The sequence below is a fragment of the Eurosta solidaginis genome, chromosome 1, assembly GCF_040869045.1.
Source record: "Eurosta solidaginis isolate ZX-2024a chromosome 1, ASM4086904v1, whole genome shotgun sequence".
NCBI lineage: Eukaryota > Metazoa > Arthropoda > Insecta > Diptera > Tephritidae > Eurosta > Eurosta solidaginis.
In genome coordinates, this window is record NC_090319.1 from 26,701,272 (window position 1) to 26,719,509 (window position 18,238).

Sequence of the window (18,238 nt, forward strand, 5' to 3'; positions counted from 1 at the left end):
TCTACAAATTGGCCGCATGGGACCTACTTGTTTTATGCCGACTCCGAACGGTATCTGCAGGCAGATGAGTTTTCACTGAGAGCTTTTCATGGCAGAAATACACCCGGAGCGCTTGCCAAACACTGCCGAGGGGCAACCCCGCTTAGAAAAATTTTCTTCTAATTGAAAAGCCTTATTTCTAAAATTTTGATGTTGCTTTGGCCGGGATGGGAACCCAAGGCATAAGGTGTGGTAGGCGGAGCACGCTACCATCACGCCACGATGGCCGCCAATTTGTATATGTATCTTAAAAAAAAGGGGCGGACCTAAATCTATTGCGAAACTGTCGCTTTGCGTGATTGTATCTCATTTTTTCTGTAGAGTCTATCCAATATTACCCGAACTTAGGCTACTTTCTGTTTTTGTTTTGTTATTTGGAATGGTATAATGTGTTTTGCGTGTGTGTGGAATTTTCGCTGAAAAAATCGGCATAGATTGCAAGTATAAAAGGTGTGAAAAATTTTAATATCACATTGTCAGTTTTAGTGTCGAAGACGTAAGTGATATTTTGTTGTGATTTCTTCAATCTAATATTTTACAAAATGCTGATTGCTAGGTAAGTAACTAAATTATATTATCCTTTCAGAAAAAAAGTGTATTATAAATTAAAAGACATTTTAAGAGTCAAATCGGTATATTAGTAAAGCACATACTGCTATATATCCTTTGGTTTAAATTTAGAGAAATATATACATCCTGTTTTTGAATTTTTCCTGTATTTAAATAAGATATAGCACAGTTAGTGGCATAGGTCCTAGAAAGCTTTATCAAAAGGACGGACTTATTTTATAAGATAGGTCCTGCTTTTAAATATTATTTCTCAGTTTGGTCGTTAAACAAACACAATGGACGCATACAGTATATTTGGGGTCCTCACAGACCAGCTAGTTCAACCTAACATAACCTCATTGAGCCCGCTGAATCTGATTTCTGATAGGCTATTGGCTACATTCAATGCGTTCACACGCAAACTAAATTTTAAAATACCGAGGGGATCGATTCGGCCACGTTATCAAATCGGTGATTTATTTCTGCAGTCTGTTGAAAACATATCTATGCATGCCTTTTCAAAGTTTTCCTTCCAGATATTATTATATAATTTTAAAACCCAAAATTTTTCTCTAGTCCTTGCATTCGCAGGAACACACTTTCGCACTTTCATTTATGGCAAACGAATTTATTTGCATTTTTGGTTTACTTGACTTCCCAGATGCGCTTCCTGTTAACCCAGCTTTGACGAGATATTCGCGAAGGTGTATCTGTTTGCCACTCAAATGGCTTCAGTTCTGCGTATAACTTTCGTGATACAGATATACTTTCTCCTCGATACTTTTCGTCTTATCGTTTTAACAACTTCCTATTCCTATCGAAATATTTTCCAAATGTCGAACCGCTTTCGTATCTAAATGTCGTTTCGCTTTTGGGGAACAGTTCTTGCCGAAAGCTGATAAAAACTCGGAAGAACGTCGATATCTTCGGCGAATATTTCTTCTGAAATCTTGTATGGAATTATTAGCATGCTTGTCTTCAACAGACAACAGAAATAACAGTACTATTGTGAACATTGTGGATAAGTACAATGACTTCTTTCTGACAGGCACTCGCTTAAGTTAACATAACGGAAAAATCTGAGTTGCCATTCTTGTTCCGGTTGAAAACGGTCAATAAGGGTTCTATGCAGGGACGTAAAAGATTGAAACTGGGTTTATGTAGTCACAATAGTGTTGCTCCTGTGAAACAGTATTTTAATTTTATAGCATGGCGAAAATTGTTCAGTTCAGTGTTATTGATTTTCATAAAAAATTTAATTTATTACATGAAGTTACTCTTCTAAGTGTAAAAAGCATAGAAAACATATCGTTAGCTTAATGTGAAAATGTGCTAAGTCACTTTTACGAATTTTACAGGAGACGAAAAAAACTAAAAATTTTTGAAATAACCTTTTTTTCAAAACTGTGAACGAGGATACCTTAGTTGCAATACTTTTGAGTGTAGAAGCTTTGAATAAGATAAATAAAAATCATGTATTCTACCCAGCAGCTATCTTATGACTTGGCACAATTTCCTCACTCAAAACAAATTTTTTCTTCTGACTTAGCACTTATTACTCAATATGTTTCCCCATCACTCCTCCCCTTTAATGATTGAAATATAACACTTAAACTATATATTTCACAAAAAAAAACTCTTGATTTGTCAAATTATTTCTAACTATCGGCGGCCACCGTGGTGTGATGGTAGCGTGCTCCGCCTACCACACCGAATGCCCCGGGTTCACACCCCAGGCAAAGCAACATCAAAATTTTAGAAATACGGTTTTTCAATTAGAAGAAAATTTTTCTAAGCGGGGTCGCCCCCCGGCAGTGTTTGGCAAGCACTCCGAGTGTATTTCTTCCATGAAAAGCTCTCAGTGAAAACTCATCTGCCTCGCAGATGCCGTTCGGAGTCGGCATAAAACAAGTAGGTCCCGTCCCGCCAATTTGTAGGAAAAATTTAAAAAAAGGAACACGACGTAAATTGGAAGAGAAGCTCGACCTAAAATCTCTTCGAATTTTATGGCGCCTTACATTTATTTATTTATTTTATTTCTAACGGTTCTGATCTGTATTCTTTTGCCGGATGGTGCGCAGACAATAACTTATTTTTAAATTCAAACAAATGCTGTGTTTTATCTTATTCCATAAAGACAACTGCCACCTACTTTATCTACAAACTAAATGCTAAATCTCTTAATCGTTGTCAAGAAAGTAAAGACTTGAGTGTAATCTTTCACTCCAAACTCTCTTTTTCTAGTCACATTGATTTCGTTGTTCCAAAATTTGTTGCAAGTAGACGTAACACCAGTGACATTAAGGACCCTATGACGTTGAAGGCACTTTATATATCCTTGGTCAGAAGTGGTATTGAATATTGCTCAATAATATGGAACCCTTTCTATGAATCTAACTCCTATAAAGTTGAGAAAGTTCCAAAAATGTCTACAAAATTTCTTTACGTATGCTTCACTGGTCAGACGATCTTCCATGATATACCAGCAGTCACAAATTGCTTCGTCTTCAGGCTTTGCATAACAGAAGAACTTTTATCTCACTCATGCTTGCCTATAATGTAATAAACTTTAGCACGAATTGCTCTGATTTATCTAATTTTTCATTCCATATATTCCACTGCGTGATCTTCGGCATAATAAATTATTAATCTAAAAAACTAATAAAACGAATTATGTTATGAATAAACCTATAACTAGGACTATACATCTAGCAAATAGATTCAGTAGTGTTCTTAATTTTAATAACAGCTTATATAAGTTTAAGCTTGAGTTGATTTCTATTTTTAACTAGTCTGTAACAAGGCATGTAGTTATCGACATGTAAGAATTGAAGTAGATTAGAGTAATGGGAAAGCATTTATCAAACACCAAAGGCATGTCTCAATTGGGTAAATCAAATTTCAAGGGGTTGTGTTCGCAACCCTCTCAAGGGGTTGTCAGCACAATATATATGTAGCTTCTCCAACCCAAATGTCAACTCACCTAAACGTGGCGAATCCTGTTTCATTGACAGCCGAGGCTCTGGCAACCCCAAGTTCCTCATGGAACTAAGGGGTGGGGAAGGTGGGATGGCCTAGAAGGTTGATTGTGGTCATATAAATCGTTCCCGAGATGGTCGCGCTAGTAATACCTTAGTAGTGCTTTGTTACCGGAACGTAACGGATCTATATCCGGCAAAGGGCCATCAACATCGGTAACACTCCCCAAAGCCTTCGGGGAGTGTCTTTGTTTAACGTTAATACAACAACAACAACAAAGCATGAGCTATAAGACTGAATGACTTAAATAAATAAATAAAATGCGCGCAAAAAGAAATGACTAGTAATTCAGGTTGATATTATTGACAGGTTGACTTATCACATTTACACATCATTGCCCACAGTATGATTCAATTACTAGAGGTTTGTTCTCCAATGATGAAACATCTTTGACACTCCCAAAGTGAAAAATCTGGATGGGTTGCTTTTACGAAGTAAGGAAAAGGGGGAATAATTCAATTCCCTTCAGTGAAAATGGTAGTAGAAAGTATCTTCGGTAGCATATTAGTAGTGATAATAGATTTGTAAATGCCAAAAGTTTTTGGGGAAATAATTCATTTTCTCCTAAATATTTCGTGAATTGATAAAGTTATGTTGGTTTGGTCATTCTTTCAGAAATTGTTTGAAGAATGCCGTAAGTTAGAATTTTATTCAAAAATGCACTATTTCAAAATTTGTTTCAAAAACTCCCTATATGAGCATAAGTTCAATGTATTTTGACATAAGAGGGAGTTAATGAAAAGCATTCTGAGATAAGACGTTCTTCAATCTAACTCTAATATAGGGCGGTTTTGTGACAAATCTTGAATTGGGAAATTTTTGAAAAATATTTTGAGATAGCACGATTTTGAACAGGCAGCCGACATGGGGTAATACGCTACTCAGCAGCCGCAATGAACTGACAAAAACAAAAATAAAAGACAATGTCTTATTGTCTAGAACTTTGACAGAAGAGTTAAGCTTTTGTGCGGTCCTGCTACACAGGGAGTATTCGCCTTTTTATTCTGAAATTTCGAAAAGCTCTTCATGGAAGCGTTCCGAATAAACCGTTAATTTAGAATATTCGGAATGCGTTCATTTGATACTACCTCACGACGTCCGAATACTTATATCAAATAAGTATATACATAATATTCTAAATATAAACGAAATCCCCAAATTCTTAAATGGAGATGAATCTTCCGAACATACGAAATTAATAGAAGAGAAGGTCGACTTTTAATACGCGGCCAAAAATATCCAGAGAAGTGTCAAAAGGCGCGTATTGACCTCGATAACAATAATTCGAGGGTAGAAATAAAAAGTTTACTCGTTAAAAAGATATTGACGAAAACCGGAAAAATTACCCCCTGGTTGCGTTGGCGGCCTTCAGCCGAGCTTATAAAAAATTGCCCTGGCCGGTCCACCAACGAGGTGGGACCAAAATTAAATGCGTGCAAAATCCCTTTGTACACAAAATCTTTTTCAGTGCACAAAAACATTACAACAACCACATGAAAATTGCCAACTTCAACTGCAAATATTTGCGGACTGAGATACATTTTTTCTTTTCCGCCTTCGGATTATTGTTGTCGAGGTCAACTCTCACGATATTTTTGGACGCGTATTAGCAGTAGAATCCTGTGTCGTTATGGCATCTCTATTATATACTAATGACATTTTTATGTGAATCAATTTAATAGTCGAGGTTTTGACGTTGAACGATGAATTTTGAATTGATTTAGGCTTTGTATATTTACAGGTTTACGAAAGTGCACGAGTTCTTGGTGTCCTCACTTTTCATAAAATTACCTATGTTCAATGTTCAGCCATACTAATAGATCGAGGCATAGTTAATAAATTCACTATAAAACTAAAAAAAAAGTTCTAAGGAATTATGCAGTTCAGTACTTATCGGGCATTTGTAAACTAATGGCCTCCTATTTCTACTACTAACATTTTTCGAAAATTCGCAAAGAAACGACACAGTTAACGGATGCCAATTCGATTTGGGAGCAAAATGGCTGCAATTGTGAAAAAATGTGTCTGTCGAGCAAACCTCTTGTGATTGAATCATGGCCCACAGCACGTAGAAATGAAAATTTTAAATATTTTTTTTTGTGATCGATGTATTTTGAATTCAGTTTTAAAACTGCTTTAAAATACAATTTTTCAAAAAAAGTGACTTAGCACATTTTCACATTAAGCTAACGATATAGTTTTTCTAATTATTGTGAAAAACTTTTTAAACACAACAGCAAAGTAAGTCGGTAAAATATTTTCTAGGATTTCTGAATTTCTGTACCCAAGTTCATTATATTTGTGTAATACAAGAATCTGGTAACACCATTTCTAAATGAAACAAGTAAGGAAGGCTAAGTTCGGGTGTAACCGAACATTACATACTCAGCTAAGAGCTATGGAGACAAAATAGGGGAAAATCACCATGTAGGAAAATGAACTTAGGGTAACCCTGGAATGTGTTTGTATGACATGTGTATAAAATGGAAGGTATTAAAGAGTATTTTAAGAGGGAGTAGGCTACAGTTCTATGGGTGGACGCCATTTAGAGATATCGCCATAAAGGTGGACCAGGGCTGACTCTAGAATTTGTTTGTACAATATGGGTATCTAATGAAAGGTGTTAATGAGTATTTTAAAAGGGAGTGGGCCTTAGTTCTATAGGTGGATGCCTTTTCGAGATATCGCCATAAAGGTGGACCAGGGGTGACTCTAGAATGCGTTTGTACAATATGGGTATCAAATGAAAGGTGTTAATGAGTATTTTAAAAGGGAGTGGGCCCTGGTTCTATAGGTGGATGCCTTTTCGAGATATCGCCATAAAGGCGGACCAGGGGTGACTCTAGAATGCGTCTGTACAATATGGGTATAAAACGAAAGGTGTTAATGAGTATTTTAAAAGGGAGTGGGCCTTAGTTCTATAGGTGGACGCCTTTTCGAGATATCGCCATAAAGGTGGACCAGGGGTGACTCTAGAATGCGTTTGTACAATATGGGTATCAAATGAAAGGTGTTAATGAGTATTTTAAAAGGGAGTGGGCCTTAGTTCTATAGGTGGACACCACAATATGGGTATCAAACGAAAGGTGTTAATGAGTATTTTAAAAGGGAGTGGGCCTTACTTCTATAGGTGGACACCTTTTCGAGATATCACCATAAAGGCGGACCAGGGGTGACTCTAGAATGCGTCTGTACAATACGGGTAATGAGTATTTTAAAAGGGAGTGGGCCTTAGTTCTATAGGTGGACGCCTTTTCGAGATATCGCCATAAAGGTGGACCAGGGGTGACTCTGGAAGCGTCTGTACAATATGGGTATCAAACGAAAGGTGTTAATGAGTATTTTAAAAGGGAGTGGGCCTTAGTTCTATAGGTGGACGCCTTTCCGAGATATCGCCATAAAGGTGGACCAGGGGTGACTCTAGAATACGTTTGTACAATATGGGTATCAAATGAAAGGTGTTAATGAGTATTTTAAAAGGGAGTGGGCCTTACTTCTATAGGTGGACGCCTTTTCGAGATATCACCATAAAGGCGGACCAGGGGTGACTCTAGAATGCGTCTGTACAATATGGGTAATGAGTATTTTAAAAGGGAGTGGGCCTTAGTTCTATAGGTGGACGCCTTTTCGAGATATCGCCATAAAGGTGGACCAGGGGTGACTCTGGAAGCGTCAGCACAATATGGGTACCAAACGAAAGGTGCTAATAAGTATTTTAATAGGGAGTGGGCCTTACTTCTCTAGGTGGACGCCTTTTCGAGATATCGCCATAAAGGTGGACCAGGGGTGACTCTAGAATGCGTTTGTACAATATGGGTATCAAATGAAAAGTGTTAATGAGTATTTTAAAAGGGAGTGGGCCTTAGTTCTATAGGTGGACGCCTTTCCGAGATATCGCCATAAAGGTGGACCAGGGGTGACTCTAGAATGCGTGGGTGACTCTAGAATGCGTTCGTACAATATGGGTATCAAATGAAAGGTGTTAATGAGTATTTTAAAAGGGAGTGGGTCTTAGTTCTATAGGTGAACGCCTTTTCGAGATATCGCCTTAAAGGCGGACCAGGGGTGACTCTAGAATGCGTCTTTGCAATATGGGTATCAAACGAAAGGTGTTAATGAGTATTTTAAAAGGGAGCGGGTCTTAGTTCTATAGGTGGACGCCTTTTCGAGATATCGCCATAAAGGTGGACCAGGGGTGACTCTAGAATGCGTTTGTACAATATGGGTATCAAATGAAAAGTGTTAATGAGTATTTTAAAAGGGAGTGGGCCTTAGTTCTATAGGTGGACGCCTTTCCGAGATATCGCCATAAAGGTGGACCAGGGGTGACTCTAGAATGCGTTTGTACAATATGGGTATCAAATGAAAGGTGTTAGTGAGTATTTTAAAAGGGAGTGGGCCTTAATTCTATAGGTGGACGGCTTTTCGAGATATCGCCATAAAGGCAGACCAGGGGTGACTCTAGAATGCGTTTGTACAATATGGGTATCAAACGAAAGGTGTTAATGAGTATTTTAAAAGGGAGTGGGCCTTAGTTCTATAGGTGGACGACTTTTCGAGATATCGCCATAAAGGTGGACCAGGGGTGACTCTAGAATTTGTTTTTACAATATGGGTATCACATGAAAAGTGTTAATGAGTATTTTAAAAGGGAGTGGGCCTTAGTTCTATAGGTGTACGCCTTTTCGAGATATCGCCATAAAGGTGGACCAAGGGTGAGTCTAGAATTTATTTGTACGATATGGGTATCAAATGAAAGGTGTTAATCAGTATTTTAAAAGGGCGTGGGCCTTAGTTCTATAGGTGGACGCCTTTTCGAGATATCGCCATAAAGGTGGACTAGGGGTGACTCTAGAATTTTTTGTACGATATGGGTATCAAATGGAAGGAGTTAATGAGTATTTTAAAAGGGAGTGGGCCTTTGTTCTCTAGGTGGATGCCTTTGCGATATCGCCATATTGGTGGACCAGGGGTGACTCTAGAATTTGTTTGTACGATATGGGTATCAAATGAAAGGTGCTAATGAGTATTTTAAAAGGGCGTGGGCCTTAGTTCTATAGGTGGACGCCTTTTCGAGATATCGCCATAAAGGTGGACCTGGGGTGACTCTAGAATTTGTTTGTACGATATGGGTATCAAATTAAAGGTGTTAAAGGGTATTTTAAAATGGAGTGGGCCTTAGTTCTATAGGTGGACGCCTTTTCGAGATATCGCCATAAAGGTGGACCAGGGGTGACACTAGGATTTGTTTGTACAATATGGGTGTGAAACGAAAGGTGTTACTGAGTATTTTAAAAGGGAGTGGGCCTTGGTTCTATAGGTGGGCGCGTTTTCGAGATATCGCCATAATGGTGGACCAGGGGTGACTCTATAATGAGTTTGTACGATATGGGTATCAAATTAAAGGTATTAATGAGCGTTTTAAAAGGGAGTGGCAGTAGTTGTATATGTGAAGGCGTTTTCGAGATATCGACAAAAATGTGGACCAGGGTGACCCAGAACATCATCTGTCGAGTACCCCTAATTTATTTATATATATAATATCACGAACAGTATTCCTGCCAAGATTCCAAGGGCTTTTGACTTCGCCCTGCAGAACTTTTTCATTTTCTTCTACTTAATATGAATCCAACTAGATGGAGACCAACAATACCCATAGAAGAGTGTTCTACCTACACAAGGAAAAGGAAGCTGCTGATACCACAAAAGCTATGGCCACGACTCATCTTCCAGAAGTACTGGCTACTAAATATAAAAAAGGCGAAGAAAACGTGAAGTCTCATATAACAAAAGCAGTTGCAGTAGCAAGTCCAGTGCGACTGATGAGGATCAAAAACAGCATTCCCACACCACCAAATGCGCTACCTAGGAAATACACTCCCGAAGAAGCTTTGGCGCTGTTTATAGATCTCGGCTTAACGAAGAAAAAATATATTATATTGCGTAAGTCATTATTGCAACGTAATGCCGATATTTTACCTGGATACAAAAAAATTACTCAAGCCAAGAAAGAAGCAGTTCCTCTAAGTCCCAAAATGACCGAAGTATCAGCTGATATTAAGCTACAAAACTTAATGGATCATACGTCTACACGTCTCCTTCAAAGTTTTACTGAAGGAAAGTTGAAATCACTGCCAAAGGAGCTAGCATTGATAACTAAGTGGGACTGTGATAGATCATCAGTACAAAGCGCATATAAACAAAGAATAAATGTAGACGATGAAACAATTACAGATAGTAATATGTTTATGGCTTCTATTGTTCCATTACGGCTAAAAGATGAAGCTTCAGAATATTGGAAAAATCCACCTCCGTCATCAACTATATTGTGCCGCCCGATATTATTTCAATACGAGCAGGAGTCTTCGGAACTCATAAAAGCTACAGTGAGTGATATAAAAAATCAAAATGCCATATTAGAACCAACAATAATTGAAATTGAAGAGGGGAATGTCATTAAAATAAAGCATGATCTTCTTCTAACAATGGTCGATGGAAAAGTTTTGAACTTAATAACAAATACGACATCTACAATGAAATATCCAATTTGTAAGAGCCAAAAAGACTTTGAAAATGTTGATGATTCAATAACTGACGAACTAAATTATGAGTATGGAATTTCTCCTTTGCATGCTAGGATAAGATGTATGGAATTTGTTTTGAAGCTGGCTTATACACTACCACAACAAGGAGAAGTTTTCGTCGACAATACAACATGTAAGGAGAAACAAAACAGGAGAAAAAAAATAATTCAGGATGCATTCTATAAAGAGATTGGCCTTAGAGTTGACTGTCCAAAGTATGAATGCGGAAATACAAATGATGGTAACTTCTTAAGAAGATTTTTTGAAAACGATGAAGTGACTGCTCACATAACAAAAGTTGATAGAGATATTGTGAAATGATTGGGAGTAATTTAAATATTTTAAACTGCCATGAACCAGTTAATGGACCCAAATTTGGAGAATATGCATCTAAAACTACAGAGTTGCTGCATCAAAAGTATCCTGAGAAGAAACTTACACCAACGGTACATAAAATTTAGCACATGGAAAAGATTTAATAGAGTACCAGTGCTTACCATTAGGAGAATTGTCTGAAGAAGCTCAAGAATCTAAAAACAAGGACTACAAAAGATATAGATGTATGAACACCTGCAAAGTATCACGAGTTAGACAAAACGAAGGCCTTTTCAACATGTTAGCTATCTCTTCTGATCCAGTCATATCATCTATGAGGTACGCAAGAACACAAAAAGATCTTACAGATGCGTATAGCTCAGAAATGGTTGCTTTGTTAGATATATGTTCCAGTGACGATGACTATGTTAAGTAAAATAAGTTTCTCACTTCTTATCACAACAGTGAAAAAGAGATTTACTAATCAATTTTGTTACTTTATTGAAAAATAGAATATCTATGTACAAGTTAATTTTTTATTTCAAATAAAACAATTAATTAATTTAGTAAATTATAAATATATACTTTTCGTTATTGCATTCCTCTGAAGTTTATCAAATTTATTTTAAAGCTTAGGCATTTTGGCTTCAAACGAGTATTCAATTTTTATAGACATCAATACGTCTATCGAGTTTGTTACAAATTTGTAAAGCGGTTAGTAAGATCAAACTTTTTAGCATAAATGGGCAGTGCCACTCCCCTTTTCCAAAATTCGTTGGCTGTTTAATCTTGAGCTCAAATAAAATTTCATTGAACCACTGTCAATAAATTTTAGTTATTAATAAAATACATATTTGGCTTGTAAATTAAAAAAAAACAAGTAAGGAAGGTTAAGTTCGGGTGTAACCGAACATTAATACTCAGCTATGGTGGCAACATAAGGGAAAATAACCATGTAGGAAAATGAACCGAGGGTAACCCTGGAATGTGTTTGTATGATATGTGTATCAAATTAAAGGTATTTAAGAGTATTTTAAGAGGGAGTGGGCCATAGTTCTAGAGGTGGACGCCATTTAGGGATATCGCCATAAAGGTGAATCAGGGTTGACTCTAGAATTTCTTTGTATGATATGGGTATCAAATGAAAGGTGTTAATGAGTATTTTAAAAGGGAGTGATCCTTATTTCCATAGGTGGACGCCGTTTCGAGATATCGCCATAAAGGTGGACCAGGGGTGACCCTAGAATTTGTTTGTACGATATGGGTATCAAATGAAAGGTTTTAATGAGTATTTTAAAAGGGAGTGATCCCTATTTCCATAGGTGGACGCCGTTTCGTGATATCGCCATAAAGGGGACCAGGGGTGACTCTAGAATGCGTTTGTACAATATGGGTGTCAAACGAAAGGTATTAATGAGTATTTTAAGAGGGCGTGGGCCTTAGTTCTATATGTGGACGCATTTTCGAGATATCGCCATAAAGGTGGACCAGGGGTGACCCTAGAATTTGTTTCTACGATATGGGTATCAAATGAAAGGTGTTAATGAGTATTTTAAAAGGGAGTGATCCTTATTTCCATAGGTGGACGCCGTTTCGAGATATAGCCATAAAGGTGGACCAGGGGTGACCCTAGAATTTGTTTGTACGATATGGGTATCAAATGAAAGGTGTTAATGAGTATTTTAAAAGGGAGTGATCCTTATTTCCATAGGTGGACGCCGTTTCGTGATATCGCCATAAAGGGGACCAGGGGTGACTCTAGAATGCGTTTGTACAATATGGGTGTCAAACGAAAGGTATTAATGATTATTTTAAGAGGGCGTGGGCCTTAGTTCTATATGTGGACGCCTTTTCGAGATATCGCCATAAAGGTGGACCAGGGGTGACTCTAGAATTTGTTTGTACTATATGGGTATCAAACGAAAGGTGTTAATGAGTATTTTAAAAGGGAGTGGGCCTTAGTTCTATAGATGGACGCCTTTTCGGAATATCGTTATAAAATTGGACCAGTGTTGACTCTAGAATGCGTTTGTACAATATGGGTATCAAACAAAACGGTATGGGTATCAAATGAAAAGTGTTAATGAGTATTTTAAAAGGGAGTGGGCCTTAGTTCCATAGGTGGATGCCTTTTCGAGATATCGCCATAAAGGTGGGCCAGGGGTGACTCTAGAATTTTTTTGTACGATATGGGTATCAAATGAAAGGTGTTAATGAGTGTTTTAAAAAGGAGTGGGCCTTAGTTCTATATGTAGACGCCTTTTCGAGATATCGCCATAAACGTGGACCAGGAGTGACTCTAGAATGTGTTTGTACGATATGGGTATCAATTAAAGGTATTAATGAGGGTTTTAAAAGGGAGTGGCCCTTAGTTGTATATGTGAAGGCGTTTTCGAGATATCGACTAAATGTGGACCACGGTGATTCAGAACTTCATCTGTCGGGTACCGCTAATTTATTTATATATGTAATACCACGAACAGTATTCTTTCCAAGATTCCATGGGCTTTTGATTTCGCCTTGCAAAACTTTTTCATTTTCCTCTACTTAATATGGTAGGTGTCACACCCATTTTACCAAGTTTTTTTCTAAAGTTATATTTTGCGTCAATAGACCAATACAATTACCATGTTTCATCCCTTTTTTCGTATTTGGTATATAATTATGGCATTTTTTTCATTTTTCGTAATTTTCGATATCGAAAAAGTGGGCGTGGTCATAGTCGGATTTCTGCCATTTTTTAGACCAATACAAAGTGAGCTCAGATAAGTACGTGAACTGAGTTTAGTAAATATATATCGATTTTTGCTCAAGTTATCGTGTTAAAGGCCGAGCGGAAGGACAGACGGTCGACTGTGTATAAAAAATGGGCGCGGCTTCAACCGATTTCGCCCTTTTTTACAGAAAACAGTTATCGTCCTAAAATCTAAGCCTCTACCAAATTTCACAAGGATTGGTAAATTTTTGTTCGACTTATGGCATTAAAAGTATCCTAGACAAATTAAATGAAAAAGGGCGGAGCCACGCCCATTTTGCAATTTTCTTTTATTTTTGTATTTTGTTGCACCATATCATTGCTGGAGTGGAATGTTGGCATAATTTACTTATATTCTGTAAAGATATTAACTTTTCTTTTAAAATTTGAATTAAAAAAAAAATTGTTTAAAAAGTGGGCGTGATCGTTCTCCGATTTTACTAATTTTTAGTAAGCAGACATATAGTAACAAAAGTAACGTTCCTGCCAAATTTCATCATGATATCTTCAACGAATGCCAAATAACAGCTTGCAAAACTTCTAAATTACCCTCTTTTAAAAGTGGGCGGTGCCACGCCCATTCTCCAAAATTTTACTATTTTTCTATTCTGCATCATAAGTTCAACTAACTTACCAAGTTTCATCGCTTAATCCGTATTTGGTAATTAATTATCGCACTTTTTCGATTTTTCGAAATCTTCGATATCGAAAAAGTGGGCGTGGTTATTGTCCGATATCGTTCATTTTAAATCGAGATCTGAAATGGGTGCCCAGGAACCTACATTCCAAATTTCATCAAGATACCAAAAAATTTACTCAAGTTATCGTGTTAACGGGCAGACGGACGGACGGACATGGCTCAATCGAATTTTTTTTCGATACTGATGATTTTAATATATGGAAGTCTATATCTATCTCGATTCCTTTATACCTGTACAACGAACCGTTATCCAATCAAAGTTAATATACTCTGTGAGCTCTGCTCAACTGAGTATAAAAACATGTAAAATTTTACAATGTATTTTGAAGCACCTTGTTATTGTGGCACCAAAAACGGACATTTGAGTTTTATAAGAGTATTGCCATTTAAAAGAAACAATACGTCTATCGATTTTGGTAGTTATTGATTACGTGACTACTTAGATAAAACTTTTTATCACAAGTGGGCAGTGCCACGCTATCTTATCAAAATCATTAGTTTATCTTATTTAATGCTTAAATACGTCATTATAAGACAAATCTCATTTAATTTTTTTTTATTTTTTACTAAAAACATTTTGTTTTTGCATTTTTCAAAAATTTTCGAATTTGACGAATTTTTTTGAAGCACCCTGTATCTGTGACACTCTGAGCTTTCCCACAATAAAACCTCAAGTAATTAGCTTTCATTTGCAAATTAAATTTTCAAAATATCTTCATTGGTTCAAAACTTATGATTTTTGCAAAGAAAAAACTCAAAAGGCGCCACTGTGCGTCGGTAGCGCAGTAACAGAGCACTAATGGAGGTTAATCCAATATAATTATATATTATGGATTTTGCGACTCCAACACTCGGTTTGCGGAGGTGTCCAATGCAGTTCTGCGCTAATTGTGCCGTATCCTGTGTCAATCCAATGCCACTTGACTTACCCTTTATACTTCTTTTGTTGTATGTGTTTGTTGCTGTTGCTGTGCAGCTGTATGTGCAGTGGTGATTGCAGCCAAAAAATTATTTTAGGGTATCTGCTTCTTATATTAGTTGTTGGAGGATAACTTCACTTTTGGGACATTCAGATAATGTTCCCTTTCCAATGATTGAGTTTATCTTTTACTTTAGATCAATATATTAATTTAAAATAAATATAAAGAGCGCAAGCTAAATTGTTTACTTCTGTTCCGTTTACTTCTTCCTCTTCTTTGGGGTATCTTCCGTCATCATTTCTGGATGGTTTTCGGGATCCGTCCGGGATCCCGTCGGGGTAATTTCGGGAATATTAGGTGATCATTTGAGGACCTTTCCGGCAGCATTTCCGGATAGTTTTCTGGATCCGTCCGGGATCCCGACGGAGTCATTTCCTGACTATTTCGGGATCGTTTGGGGTACCTACCGGGATCATTGCTGGATGGCTTTCGGTGTCCGTCCGGGATCTCGTCGGGTTAATTTCGGGGCTTTTTCGGGATCATTTGGGGTCCCTTCCGCCATCATTTCTGGATAGGTTTCGCGATCCGTCCGGGATCCCGTCGGGGTCATTTCGGGAGATTTTCTTGACTAATACGGGATAATTTGGGGACCCTTTCGGCATCATTTCTGGATGGTTTTCGGGATCCCGTCGGGGCAATTTCGGCGCTATTTCGGGATCATTTTGGGACCCTTCCTTTATCTTTTCTGGACTATTTCGGGATGATTTGGGGACCCTTCTGGCATCGTTTCTTGATGGTTTTCGGTATTCGTCTGTGATCCCGTCGGGGTAATTTGGGACTATTCCGGTATCGTTTGGGGTACCTTCCGGTATCATTTCTAGATGGTTTTCGTGATCCGTCCGGGATCCCGTCGGGCTCATTTCGGGACTTTTTCTCGACTAATACGGGATCATTTGGAGACCCTTCCGCCATCATTTCTGGATGGTTTTCGGGATCCGTCCGGGATCCCGTCGGGGTAATTTCGGGACTTTTTCGGGATCATTTGGGATCCTTTCAGCATATTTTCTGGATGGTTTTCGGGATCCATCCGGTATCCCGTCGGGGTCATTTCGGGACTTTCTCGGGTTCATTTGGGGTACCTTCCGCTATCATTTCTAGATGGTTTTCGGGATCCGTCCGGGAAATTTCGGGACTCTTTCTCGACTAATACGGGATCATTTGGAGACCCTTTTGGGCATCATTTCTGGATGGTTTTCGGGATCCGTCCGGGATCCCGTCGGGGTCATTTCGGGACTATTTCGGGTTCATTTGGGGTACCTTCCGGTATCATTTCTAGATGGTTTTCGGGATCCGTCCGAGATCCCGTCGGGGTCATTTCGGGACTTTTACGTGATCATTTGGGATCCTTTCAGCATCTTTTCTGGATGGTTTTCGGGATCCGTCCGGAATCCCGTCGGGTAATTTCGGGACTATTTCGGGTTCATTTGGGATACCTTCCCGTATCATTTCTAGATGGTTTTCGGGATCCGTCCGGGATCTCGTCGGGGTAATTTCGTGACTTTTTCTCGACTAATACGGGATCATTTAGAGACACTTCCGGTATCATTTCTAGATGGTTTTCGGGATCCGTCAGGGATCCCGTCGGGGTCATTTCGGGACTTTTTCGGGATCATTTGGGATCCTTTCAGCATCTTTTCTGGATGGTTTTCGGGATCCGTCCGGAATCCCGTCGGGGTCATCTCGGGACTATTTCGGGTTCATTTGTGGTACCTTCCGGTATCATTTCTAGATGGTTTTCGGGATCCGTCCGGGATCCTGTCGGGGTCATTTCGGGACTATTTCGGGTCATTTTTTGGGGAGCCTTCCGGCATCATATCTGGATGTTTTTCGGTATCCGACCTGGATCCCGTCGGGGTAATTTCGGGACTTTTTCGGGATCATTTGGGATCCTTTCAGCATATTTTCTGGATGGTTTTCGGGATCCATCCGGTATCCCGTCGGGGTCATTTCGGGACTTTCTCGGGTTCATTTGGGGTACCTTCCGCTATCATTTCTAGATGGTTTTCGGGATCCGTCCGGGAAATTTCGGGACTCTTTCTCGACTAATACGGGATCATTTGGAGACCCTTTTGGGCATCATTTCTGGATGGTTTTCGGGATCCGTCCGGGATCCCGTCGGGGTCATTTCGGGACTATTTCGGGTTCATTTGGGGTACCTTCCGGTATCATTTCTAGATGGTTTTCGGGATCCGTCCGGAATCGCGTCGGGTCATTTCGGGACTATTTCGGGTTCATTTGGGATACCTTCCCGTATCATTTCTAGATGGTTTTCGGGATCCGTCCGGGATCCCGTCGGGGTAATTTCGTGACTTTTTCTCGACTAATACGGGATAATTTAGAGACACTTCCGGTATCATTTCTAGATGGTTTTCGGGATCCGTCAGGGATCCCGTCGGGGTCATTTTGGGACTTTTTCGGGATCATTTGGGATCCTTTCAGCATCTTTTCTGGATGGTTTTCGGGATCCGTCCGAAATCCCGTCGGGGTCATCTCGGGACTATTTCGGGTTCATTTGGGGTACCTTCCGGTATCATTTCTAGATGGTTTTCGGGATCCGTCCGGGATCCTGTCGGGGTCATTTCGGGACTATTTCGGGTTCATTTGGGGTACCTTCCCGTATCATTTCTAGATGGTTTTCGGGATCCGTCCAGGATCCCGTCTGGGTCATTTCGGGACTTTTTCGGGATCATTTGGGGTTTCCTCCGCCATAATTTCTGGATGGTTTCCAGGATCCCGGGCGGGCTTTTTCTCGACTAATACGGGATCAATTAGAGACCCTTTCGGCATAATTTCTAGATGGTTTTCGGGATCCGTCCGGGATCCCGTCTGGGTCATTTCGGGACTTTTTCGGGATCATTTGGGGTTTCCTCCGCCATAATTTCTGGATGGTTTTCGGGATCCCGGACGGACTTTTTCTCGACTAATACGGGATCATTTAGATACCCTTTCGGCATCATTTCTAGATGGCTTTCGGGATCCGTCCGGGATTCCGGCGTGGTCATTTCGGGACTATTTCGGGATTATTTGGGGTACCTACCGGCATCATTTCTAGATGGTTTTCAGTATCCGTTCGGGATCCCGTCGGGGTCTTTTCGGGACTTTTTCGGAACTATTTCGGGATCATTTGGGGAGCCTTCCGGCATCATATCTGGATGTTTTTCGGTGTCCGACCTGGATCCCGTCGGGGCATTTCGGGACTTTTTTGGGATCATTTGGGGTCCCTTCCAGCATCATTTCTGGATGGTTTTCGGGATCCATCCGGGGTCATTTCCAAACT

General features: G+C 39.3%; 1 protein-coding gene across 2 annotated transcripts in view; it reads left to right on the plus strand.

Annotated features, from left to right (window-relative positions):
* Nucleotides 1-394: 394 nt before the first annotated feature.
* The window catches only part of LOC137250530 (uncharacterized), a 74,229-nt gene continuing 56,385 nt past the window's right edge, over nt 395-18,238 (plus strand). Inside the window, exons 1-2 of one of the 2 annotated variants that reach the window (XM_067783501.1) lie at nt 395-595; nt 5,369-11,001. In XM_067783501.1, coding sequence (XP_067639602.1) covers nt 9,264-10,532 — 1,269 coding nt within the window. In that variant the 5' untranslated portion in view covers nt 395-595; nt 5,369-9,263 and the 3' untranslated portion in view covers nt 10,533-11,001. Of the gene's footprint in view, nt 596-5,368; nt 11,002-18,238 lie in introns of those variants that run through there. The other variant, XM_067783520.1, reaches the window with a different exon arrangement.